The 12832-nt window shown below is 34.1% G+C and overlaps 1 protein-coding gene across 3 annotated transcripts in view; it reads left to right on the top strand.

Annotated features, from left to right (window-relative positions):
- Positions 1-7000: 7000 nt before the first annotated feature.
- The window catches only part of LOC143230417 (FGGY carbohydrate kinase domain-containing protein), a 41770-nt gene continuing 35938 nt past the window's right edge, over positions 7001-12832 (top strand). Inside the window, exon 1 of one of the 3 annotated variants that reach the window (XR_013016432.1) lies at positions 7001-7406. Coding sequence is in view for 2 of the 3 variants with exons in the window: in XM_076463954.1 (XP_076320069.1) it covers positions 7212-7406 (195 nt within the window). In the remaining variant the exon portion in view is untranslated. The remainder of the gene's footprint in view (positions 7407-12832) is intronic. The other 2 variants (XM_076463954.1, XM_076463944.1) reach the window with 2 other exon arrangements.

The raw sequence follows: 12832 nt of genomic DNA, 5'->3' as shown, positions 1-12832 counted from the left end.
TTTACTAAAAGTAGAGAACTCACTTGAGGCTCTAAATCCAGGCGTTATTATTTATGTTATTTACTAAAAGTAGGAACTCACTTGAGGCTCTGAATCCAGGCGTTATTATTTATGTTATTTACTAAAAGTAGGGAACTCACTTGAGGCTCTGAATCCAGGCGTTATTATTTATGTTATTTACTAAAAGTAGGGAACTCACTTGAGGCTCTGAATCCAGGCGTTATTATTTATGTTATTTACTAAAAGTAGGGAACTCACTTGAGGCTCTGAATCCAGGCGTTATTATTTATGTTATTTGCTAAAAGTAGAGAACTCACTCGAGGCTCTAAATCCAGGCGTTATTATTTATGTTATTTACTAAAAGTAGGGAACTCACTTGAGGCTCTGAATCCAGGCGTTATTATTTATGTTATTTACTAAAAGTAGAGAACTGACTCGAGGCTCTAAATCCAGGCGTTATTATTTATGTTATTTACTAAAAGTAGGAACTCACTTGAGGCTCTGAATCCAGGCGTTATTATTTATGTTATTTACTAAAAGTAGGGAACTCACTTGAGGCTCTGAATCCAGGCGTTATTATTTATGTTATTTACTAAAAGTAGAGAATTCACTTGAGGCTCTGAATCCAGGCGTTATTTATTCATGTTATTTACTAAAAGTAGGGAACTCACTTGAGGCTCTGAATCCAGGCGTTATTATTTATGTTATTTACTAAAAGTAGAGAACTCACTCGAGGCTCTAAATCCAGGCGTTATTATTTATGTTATTTACTAAAAGTAGGGAACTCACTTGAAGCTCTGAATCCAGGCGTTATTATTTATGTTATTTACTAAAAGTAGAGAATTCACTTGAGGCTCTGAATCCAGGCGTTATTTATTTATGTTATTTACTAAAAGTAGGGAACTCACTTGAGGCTCTGAATCCAGGCGTTATTATTTATGTTATTTACTAAATGTAGAGAACTCACTTGAGGCTCTGAATCCAGGCGTTATTATTTATGTTATTTACTAAAAGTAGGGAACTCACTTGAGGCTCTGAATCCAGGCGTTATTATTTATGTTATTTACTAAAACTAGGGAACTCACTTGAGGCTCTGAATCCAGGCGTTATTTATTTATGTTATTTACTAAAAGTAGGGAACTCACTTGAGGCTCTGAATCCAGGCGTTATTATTTATGTTATTTGCTAAAAGTAGAGAACTCACTCGAGGCTCTAAATCCAGGCGTTATTATTTATGTTATTTACTAAAAGTAGGGAACTCACTTGAGGCTCTGAATCCAGGCGTTATTATTTATGTTATTTACTAAAAGTAGAGAACTGACTCGAGGCTCTAAATCCAGGCGTTATTATTTATGTTATTTACTAAAAGTAGGGAACTCACTTGAGGCTCTGAATCCAGGCGTTATTATTTATGTTATTTACTAAAAGTAGGGAACTCACTTGAGGCTCTGAATCCAGGCGTTATTATTTATGTTATTTACTAGGCTCTGAATCCAGGCGTTAAAGTTATTTACAAGAGAACTCACTTGAGGCTCTGAATCCAGGCGTTATTATTTATGTTATTTACTAAAAGTAGAGAACTCACTTGAGGCTCTGAATCCAGGCGTTATTATTTATGTTATTTACTAAAAGTAGGGAACTCACTTGAAGCTCTGAATCCAGGCGTTATTATTTATGTTATTTACTAAAAGTAGAGAATTCACTTGAGGCTCTGAATCCAGGCGTTATTTATTCATGTTATTTACTAAAAGTAGGGAACTCACTTGAGGCTCTGAATCCAGGCGTTATTATTTATGTTATTTACTAAATGTAGAGAACTCACTTGAGGCTCTGAATCCAGGCGTTATTATTTATGTTATTTACTAAAAGTAGGGAACGCACTTGAGGCTCTGAATCCAGGCGTTATTATTTATGTTATTTACTAAAAGTAGGGAACTCACTTGAGGCTCTGAATCCTGGCGTTATTATTTATGTTATTTACTAAAAGTAGAGAACTCACTTGAGGCTCTGAATCCAGGCGTTATTATTTATGTTATTTACTAAAAGTAGGGAACTCACTTGAGGCTCTGAATCCAGGCGTTATTATTTATGTTATTTACTAAAAGTAAAGAACTCACTTGAGGCTCTAAATCCAAGTGTTATTATTTATGTTATTTATTAAAAGTAGAGAACTCACTTGAGGCTCTAAATCCAGGCGTTATTATTTATGTTATTTACTAAAAGTAGGGAACTCACTTGAGGCTCTAATTCCAGGCGTTATTATTTATGTTATTTACTAAAAGTAGAGAACTCACTTGAGGCTCTAAATCCAGGCCTTATTATTTATGTTATTTACTAAAAGTAGAGAACTCACTTGAGGCTCTGAATCCAGGCGTTATTATTTGTGTTATTTACTAAAAGTAGAGAACTCAATTGAGGCTCTGAATCCTGGCGTTATTATTTATGTTATTTACTAAAAGTAGAGAACTCACTTGAGGCTCTGAATCCAGGCGTTATTATTTGTGTTATTTACTAAAAGTAGAGAACTCAATTGAGGCTCTAAGTCCAGGCGTTATTATTTGTGTTAAATAACAGTACAATCTGGAAAAGTTTAGCTGAAAATACAGTACAATCTGGAAAAGTTTAGCTGAAAATACAGTACAATCTGGAAAAGTTTAGCTGAAATACAGTACAATCCGGAAAAGTTTAGCTGAAAATACAGTACAATCTGGAAATGTTCAGCTGAAAATACAGTACAATCTGGAAAAGTTTAGCTGAAATACAGTACAATCCGGAAAAGTTCAGCTGAAAATACAGTACAATCTGGAAAAGTTCAGCTGAAATACAGTACAATCTGAAAAAGTTCAGCTGAAATACAGTACAATCTGTAAAAGTTTAGCTGAAAATACAGTACAATCCGGAAACGTTCAGCTGAAATACAGTACAATCTGGAAAAGTTCAGCTGAAATACAGTAAAATCCGGAAAAGTTCAGCTGAAATACAGAACAATCTGGAAAAGTTTAGCTGAAAATACAGTACAATCTGGAAAAGTTTAGCTGAAATACAGTACAATCCGGAAAAGTTCAGTTGAAAATACAGTACAATCTGGAAAAGTTCAGCTGAAATACAGTACAATCTGGAAAATTTAGCTGAAAATACAGTACAATCTGTAAAAGTTTAGCTGAAAATACAGTACAATCTTGAAAAGTTCAGCTGAAATACAGTACAATCTGGAAAAGTTCAGCTGAAAATACAGTACAATCCGGAAAAGTTCAGCTGAAATACAGTACAATCCGGAAAAGTTTAGCTGAAAATACAGTACAATCTGTAAAAGTTTAGCTGAAAATACAGTACAATCTTGAAAAGTTCAGCTGAAATACAGTACAATTTGGAAAAGTTCAGCTGAAAATACAGTACAATCCGGAAAAGTTCAGCTGAAATACAGTACAATCTGGAAAAGTTCAGCTGAAAATACAGTACAATCCGGAAAAGTTCAGCTGAAATACAGTACAATCTGGAAAAGTTCAGCTGAAATACAGTACAATCTGGAAAAGTTCAGCTGAAATACAGTACAATATGGAAAAGTTCAGTTGAAAATACAGTACAATCTGGAAAAGTTTAGCTGAAAATACAGTATAATCCGAAAAAGTTCAGCTGAAATACAGTACAATCTGGAAAAGTTTAGCTGAAAATACAGTATAATCCGGAAAAGTTCAGCTGAAATACAGTACAATCTGGAAAATTTCAGTTGAAAATACAGTACAATATGAAAAAGTTTAGCTGAAAATACAGTACAATCCGGAAAAGTTCAGCTGAAATACAGTACAATCTGGAAAATTTCAGTTGAAAATACAGTACAATATGGAAAAGTTTAGCTGAAAATACAGTACAATCCGGAAAAGTTCAGCTGAAATACAGTACAATCTGGAAAAGTTCAGTTGAAAATACAGTACAATCTGGAAATTTTCAGCTGAAAATACAGTACAATCCGAAAAAGTTTAGCTGAAAATACAGTACAATATGGAAAAGTTTAGCTGAAAATACAGTACAATCCGGAAAAGTTCAGCTGAAATACAGTACAATCTGGAAAAGTTCAGCTGAAATACAGTACAATCTGGAAAAGTTTAGCTGAAAATACAGTACAATCTGGAAAAGTTTAGCTGAAAATACAGTACAATCTGGAAAAGTTTAGCTGAAAATACAGTACAATCTGGAAAAGTGAAGTTGACAATACAGTAGAAACTTCAAATGAGATAAGAAGCTGACTATTTAAAGAAAGCAGTTCACAAATCTACAGTTTCAGTAATGAGAAGCTTTGTAATATCTTGATTAACCTTATTTGGTAATGAAAGGTGAGAAATTGCTTCCAGTTATGATGAAAGAAGATGGATTGATGTAAATAGAAAGTGAATATAAAGTTCCAGTAATAGAAAAGCTGTAATTTATCTTTACTTTAAGAATCCTCTCAACGCGGTATGAAATAGAGGTGATTGGAATCCTGATAGAGTGCATATTGGGAACTGACATCGTATGGAAACATGCTTTACAGTTAATGAACAGAAAACGCCCTTTCTAAAAGACACTTACCACACCAGAGATTGAACTTACAGTGATAATAATTAAAACAGTTATTGAATTACCAAGAAATGAAATACCCATACCAAAACTTATCATGAATAAATTTACATCAAGTGACTGAGTTGCAGTAGAACCAAACATTCCAATGGGTTGTGGTAGAACCCTTTGGAGTTTGGAAGAACTCTCGTAGACCTGAAGGATAAACATGTCGACATTAACAAAACAAACCATAAAATTCGAATCAAACCTGGATGAGACATTGCAATACGTAAAGATGTAGAAGTGATATTTCCACATCAGAGAATCTCAGATGTGGTCACCTTTGAGAAAAAATAAAAATCTGATGTGAGAAAATTATTACATAAGAACAACTTACTGCTCTATGTACAAGAGATGTATGACAGGAATGTTGGATGTTTTCCAGTTGATCAATGCCAAAGATTACACATCTTGTTTACGGAATATCACGTTTTTATCGTGACTTAGGACAAATAAATAAAATATCTTATAATATTCATACTAGAGATACTGTTTCAATGCATCAGTTAGCTATACGACTCACACTTGCAAAATAAACTGAGACCTCCAAGAACTGAGTATTAATCCTTGACACAAAGAAATATCCTCCACTCAAACATAATAATACTATAGCACACACAAATAAAGAAATAGCCGAAGCTTTCAAAGATCAACTTCAAAATACTTTTAAAACTCACACTGATCCAGATATGGATACATATTTCTACAATAAAGTCACTAATCACATATTAAACAATAAACATCAATTTGAACCAATTTTTCCAATAAACATAACTGATACAAACACAAGTTCCGACACAGATTATACAAGCACGTTACTAACAAATGAAATATCTCTTCAAGAATTACTAGAAGCAATAAAAAACACACAAAAAACAAAGCACCAGGTGAAGATGAAATTCAAGCTATCCTTCTAAAAAAGGGCACTCCGAAACTGTTTGACCACCTAAATTCACTTTTTAACTTATCTCTCTCCTCAGGATACATCCCAGTTTCTTGGAAGCTTGCTAATATATTAATGTTCCATAAGGAAGGAAAGCCAGCGAATAAAACTAATAGCTACCGACCAATCAGCCTGACCAGCTGTGTAGGCAAAATTCTCGGAAGAATAATCAGTAATAGACTATCCACTTTCTTGGAGATAACATCAAAATTACCAAAAGAACAAAATGGATTCAGGAAATTTAGACAAACACAGACCACCTAATCAGATTATCCGAAACCATAATAGATAGCTTCAATAAAAAAGAATGTACTGTCGCTTGCTTCCTTGATATCGAGAAAGCATTCGACACTGTATGGCACGATGGTCTAAGGTTCCGAATGAATGAAATGGAACTACCGCGTGGAATTATTCGCTGGTTATCTAACGTTTTGGAAAATAGAAAATGTAGAGTAAATGTTGAGGGTACATTTTATGAATACTTTACTCCTGAAGCTGGTGTCCATCAGGGAGGGGTGGTTAGCCCTATACTCTTCATCATGTGTGTAAACAATATGCCACTGAAGGATCCGAATCATGGATTCTCTTCACAGTTCGCAGATGATGTGGCAGTCTGGAAAAGTGCCGCAACACCCACGATAGCAGCCACTAACATACAACCACAACTAAATAGAATAAGTGAATACTGTCAAAAATATAGAATAAAAATAAACACAGCAAAAACACAACTCGTAGTCTTTACGAAATTGACAAAACACAAAAAACAACAGCCAGAATTATATATGAATGGTACACTACTTCAGATTACCCCATCGGCAAAATTTTAGGTCTGACCTATGATTCAAAACTAACTTGGATCAATCATGTTAACGAAATTAAAATTAAAGTCTGGCGAAGAACTAACTATGCTAGGAGTCTAACTGGTAAAAACAGTGGAGCATCTACAGATAACATACTAAAAATCTATAAAACATATATTAGACCAGTAGTAGATTATGCAGCTCCAGCATGGATAACTGTAAGCAATAAAATCATTAAAACCAAACTACAAACAATCCAAAACACACTCCTCATAACAGCATACAGAGTTCCAAAAAACTATATCATCTCAATTCATTCACAAATACTCGAACATACCAACCATACCAGATAGACTCCTACATATTACAATAATGTACTTTAATAAGAATTGGATGAAAATCAAATTACTATGCGAACTAGACAGGTACCTCATACATGATGAAGTTGGTCCTAAACATCTCTCCCCAGTTAACTTATATTTTAAATATAAAAATAAATAAAAAAGAAATATATATATATATATATATATTTTAAATAATAATAATAAAATATATATATATATATATGTATTTAAAAAATGCCATCAACAAACTTGACATTTCTGCTGATAGAATAAAATAATCTCCGTGTACGAGCCACAATACATGGACATTGCCCTGAAACGGATCAAAATAATATTCAGTTCCACAGTTATAAATACCAGTCAGTCAAGAACATAAGTACTGGGAGGAGGAAGAGGTCACAGAGAACCTGACCTCCAGGGTATGAACTTTTCTTACCCAAACACCGATAATATTCTTTTTCATTCTTCGAACGATCACCAAACCAACTTCCAAACAAAGTTTTACTTTTGTTTTGAAAATAGAGCACCATGAATTACGTTTGTCGAGAACAGTGTGTTATCGCCATTGATGTCGGAACACGAAGCGTAAGGGGAGCGTTAGTGACAGTGAAGGGTAAGGTCTTATGCGTAGAGTCTCATCCGATACAAATATGGAGTCCAGAAGCTGACAGCTACGAACAATCTTCGGATGATATCTGGGATGCTTGTTGCATTGTAATCAAGGTAAATCGTTGTAATGGACGATTTATTAACCTTCATTTTAACGATTGTTTTGTATCTTGGAATTTAATTTTATCGTGTAAACTGCATGTTACTGTTAGCCCATATTTCAATTTTTGTTTAGATGTGCCGTTTTGGAGATTAAGATTTTACATTAAATTTACTTTTAAAATGTAAAATAATTATTACAAAGATATAAATGTAATGACATATTAAAATGTTATTTGTTTGGAACGAAACAACATTTATTATTGGTTTGGGAAGTAAGATTCTCGGTGGGACAGCGGTAAGCGTACAGAATTACAGGGTTCGATTCCATATAGTGAGCCCAGCAGATAGGCCTTTGATCCCAAACACACAAATTAAAAGTAAGTAATAATTCAGTTTGAAAGACGGAATTTAAAATGTAGCTTAAACTTCGAAGTTTAACCTTTTTGTTTTTAATTAGAATAAACCTTAAGTAAATGTTTTGAATTTATGACTGTATTTATAATTACTAACTGTATGAAACCTCATCTCAAAATGTAACACACATTTACAGATACTGCGGCGTGAAAGATATGCTGTAGAAGTGTAAGTTTGTCCAACCTTATGAGATTCAACATTAAAATATGTATAATATATTGTTTTCAAAGTATCAAATTGGATCTGAGTGAAAATAATTTAAGCCAAAGCTGTGGATATGAGAAACTATACCTGGTTGTCATAATGGTAAACCAACAAGTTATGTGTTGATATGAGGAACTATACCTGGTTGTCATAATGGTAAACCAACAAGTTATGTGTGAATGTGAGGAACTATACCTGGTTGTCATAATGGTAAACCAACAAGTTATGTGTTGATATGAGGAACTATACCTGGTTGTCATAATGGTAAACCAACAAGTTATGTGTTGATATGAGGAACTATACCTGGTTGTCATAATGGTAAACCAACAAGTTATGTGTTGATATGAGGAACTATACCTGGTTGTCATAATGGTAAACCAACAAGTTATGTGTGGATATGAGAAACTATACCTGGTTGTCATAATGGTAAACCAACAAGTTATGTGTTGATATGAGGAACTATACCTGGTTGTCATAATGGTAAACCAACAAGTTATGTGTGGATGTGAGGAACTATACCTGGTTGTCATAATGGTAAACCAACAAGTTATGTGTGGATGTGAGGAACTATACCTGGTTGTCATAATGGTAAACCAACAAGTTATGTGTTGATATGAGGAACTATACCTGGTTGTCATAATGGTAAACCAACAAGTTATGTGTTGATATGAGGAACGAAACCTGGTTGTCATAATGGTAAACCAACAAGTTATGTGTGGATATGAGAAACTATACCTGGTTGTCATAATGGTAAACCAACAAGTTATGTGTTGATATGAGGAACTATACCTGGTTGTCATAATGGTAAACCAACAAGTTATGTGTGGATATGAGGAACTATACCTGGTTGTCATAATGGTAAACCAACAAGTTATGTGTTGATTAGAGGAACTATACCTGGTTGTCATAATGGTAAACCAACAAGTTATGTGTGGATATGAGGAACTATACCTGGTTGTCATAATGGTAAACCAACAAGTTATGTGTGGATGTGAGGAACTATACCTGGTTGTCATAATGGTAAACCAACAAGTTATGTGTGGATATGAGAAACTATACCTGGTTGTCATAATGGTAAACCAACAAGTTATGTGTTGATATGAGGAACTATACCTGGTTGTCATAATGGTAAACCAACAAGTTATGTGTGGATGTGAGGAACTATACCTGGTTGTCATAATGGTAAACCAACAAGTTATGTGAGGAACTATACCTGGTTGTCATAATGGTAAACCAACATGTTATGTGTTGATATGAGGAACTATACCTGGTTGTCATAATGGTAAACCAACAAGTTATGTGTTGATATGAGGAACGAAACCTGGTTGTCATAATGGTAAACCAACAAGTTATGTGTGGATATGAGAAACTATACCTGGTTGTCATAATGGTAAACCAACAAGTTATGTGTTGATATGAGGAACTATACCTGGTTGTCATAATGGTAAACCAACAAGTTATGTGTGGATATGAGGAACTATACCTGGTTGTCATAATGGTAAACCAACAAGTTATGTGTTGATATGAGGAACTATACCTGGTTGTCATAATGGTAAACCAACAAGTTATGTGTGGATGTGAGGAACTATACCTGGTTGTCATAATGGTAAACCAACAAGTTATGTGTGGATGTGAGGAACTATACCTGGTTGTCATAATGGTAAACCAACAAGTTATGTGTTGATATGAGGAACTGTTCCTGGTTGTCATAATGGTAAACCAACAAGTTATGTGTTGATATGAGGAACTATACCTGGTTGTCATAATGGTAAACCAACAAGTTATGTGTTGATATGAGGAACGAAACCTGGTTGTCATAATGGTAAACCAACAAGTTATGTGTGGATATGAGAAACTATACCTGGTTGTCATAATGGTAAACCAACAAGTTATGTGTTGATATGAGGAACTATACCTGGTTGTCATAATGGTAAACCAACAAGTTATGTGTGGATGTGAGGAACTATACCTGGTTGTCATAATGGTAAACCAACAAGTTATGTGTGTGGATGTGAGGAACTATACCTGGTTGTCATAATGGTAAACCAACAAGTTATGTGTTGATATGAGGAACTAAACCTGGTTGTCATAATGGTAAACCAACAAGTTATGTGTTGATATGAGGAACTAAACCTGGTTGTCATAATGGTAAACCAAAAGTTATGTGTGGATATGAGGAACTATACCTGGTTGTCATAATGGTAAACCAACAAGTTATGTGTTGATATGAGGAACTATACCTGGTTGTCATAATGGTAAACCAACAAGTTATGTGTTGATATGAGGAACTATACCTGGTTGTCATAATGGTAAACCAACAAGTTATGTGTTGATATGAGAAACTATACCTGGTTGTCATAATGGTAAACCAACAAGTTATGTGTTGATATGAGGAACTATACCTGGTTGTCATAATGGTAAACCAACAAGTTATGTGTGGATGTGAGGAACTATACCTGGTTGTCATAATGGTAAACCAACAAGTTATGTGTGGATGTGAGGAACTATACCTGGTTGTCATAATGGTAAACCAACAAGTTATGTGTGGATATGAGGAACTATACCTGGTTGTCATAATGGTAAACCAACAAGTTATGTGTTGATATGAGGAACTATACCTGGTTGTCATAATGGTAAACCAACAAGTTATGTGTGAATGTGAGGAACTATACCTGGTTGTCATAATGGTAAACCAACAAGTTATGTGTTGATATGAGGAACTATACCTGGTTGTCATAATGGTAAACCAACAAGTTATGTGTTGATATGAGGAACTATACCTGGTTGTCATAATGGTAAACCAACAAGTTATGTGTTGATATGAGGAACTAAACCTGGTTGTCATAATGGTAAACCAACAAGTTATGTGTGGATATGAGAAACTATACCTGGTTGTCATAATGGTAAACCAACAAGTTATGTGTGGATGTGAGGAACTATACCTGGTTGTCATAATGGTAAACCAACAAGTTATGTGTGGATGTGAGGAACTATACCTGGTTGTCATAATGGTAAACCAACAAGTTATGTGTTGATATGAGGAACGAAACCTGGTTGTCATAATGGTAAACCAACAAGTTATGTGTTGATATGAGGAACTATACCTGGTTGTCATAATGGTAAACCAACAAGTTATGTGTTGATATGAGGAACTATACCTGGTTGTCATAATGGTAAACCAACAAGTTATGTGTTGATATGAGGAACTATACCTGGTTGTCATAATGGTAAACCAACAAGTTATGTGTTGATATGAGGAACTATACCTGGTTGTCATAATGGTAAACCAACAAGTTATGTGTTGATATGAGGAACAAAACCTGGTTGTCATAATGGTAAACCAACAAGTTATGTGTGGATATGAGAAACTATACCTGGTTGTCATAATGGTAAACCAACAAGTTATGTGTTGATATGAGGAACTATACCTGGTTGTCATAATGGTAAACCAACAAGTTATGTGTGGATGTGAGGAACTATACCTGGTTGTCATAATGGTAAACCAACAAGTTATGCTGTTATCGTGACCAAAAATATAGTTTATTTATTCTCTCAAAATCTTATTGTAAGATAGATGATGAACTGAATTTCATCCATTGTATTCTATGATAAAATTCATAGAATGTGATTCTCTGTTTTATATCTGCCATTTAATATGAACAATTAAAAGGTTTTATGATGTAGTATCAACTGTAAAAGATCCCATTTTAGATTAAATGTTTTGTAGTTCAAATATGTGTAAGTTGGAGCAGTTTTTTTGTAATTATCATATTAATACAGTCTATGAATTTTAAATCGGGCTGTAATGACAAAGACTAACAGATTTTTAGAATTGCTATAGTATGTGGTAGTCTTGACATAGGTTAAATAATGTTCTGTGGACTTCTTATATTACCACAACTGAAATTGTATTCTGAATTTGATCAACTGTAGCAAATGTTGGCATTAGGCACATGCAGTTGAAGGGGTTCTGAAACAATGAAAGGGCATCCTACCATGGTGGTTTAATTACTTGATATTGGTTGCAAAGTGACAGCCAAAGCAGAAGTAGAACATTTAACTTGTGGGAGAATTAAAAGGTTGTGTAAGGTTAACCAATAGCAGAAATACCAGAAGGAGACATAATTCTTTTATTATGATTAAACTGCATAGTTAACTTGAGTGGAATTATTTTTATAATACTGAACATGAAAGTGCATTTCATTGTAGAGAACATTCCTTTCAATAAGGTTAACTTTTATGTTGATCAAGTTTTCCCTCTAGTTTTACACTGCTAAATTAGGGATGGGTAACCCTTGTGTAGCCTTGCACAAAATTCAAAACAAACCAAACTCTCCAGCCACACCTGAAGTCATAAATTTGTGTCCTTTGCTTTCACTCAACAAACATCCTAGATGATTTATACTGTGATCTTTTAACACATAATTCAACACAACATTTGAAGAAAAGATTTTTGGTCCATCTAGGATGTTCAGTTTGTTAAACTTTATATAAACTGAAAACCAACCATTAATACTAAATTATTTATCAAGTCTTCCCTTAAATTTACAGCTTCTATCACAACTGAAGACAACAAGTTCAAAACCAAGAAGCCTGTTTTAAATTAACATGGCTCCTATCCTGCCAAAATTTCCCCTAGTCCTATATGGGAAAAGATGGTATCTTCACACTGTCAATTCTCTTAACAGTCTTAAATTCCTCAATCAAATCCTCTCTAACTCGTCATTTTCTCAAAAGAAAACGATCAATTTTCTAACATGTCCTTTTATGACACTTTCTATGTTCCAGGTATTTTAGTAGCCCCTTCTCCAAACTCTTTT

Source organism: Tachypleus tridentatus, chromosome 1 (assembly GCF_004210375.1).
Source record: "Tachypleus tridentatus isolate NWPU-2018 chromosome 1, ASM421037v1, whole genome shotgun sequence".
NCBI lineage: Eukaryota > Metazoa > Arthropoda > Merostomata > Xiphosura > Limulidae > Tachypleus > Tachypleus tridentatus.
The sequence above is the reverse complement of the archived record's forward strand: the minus strand, read 5'-3'. Positions and strand labels throughout refer to the sequence as shown.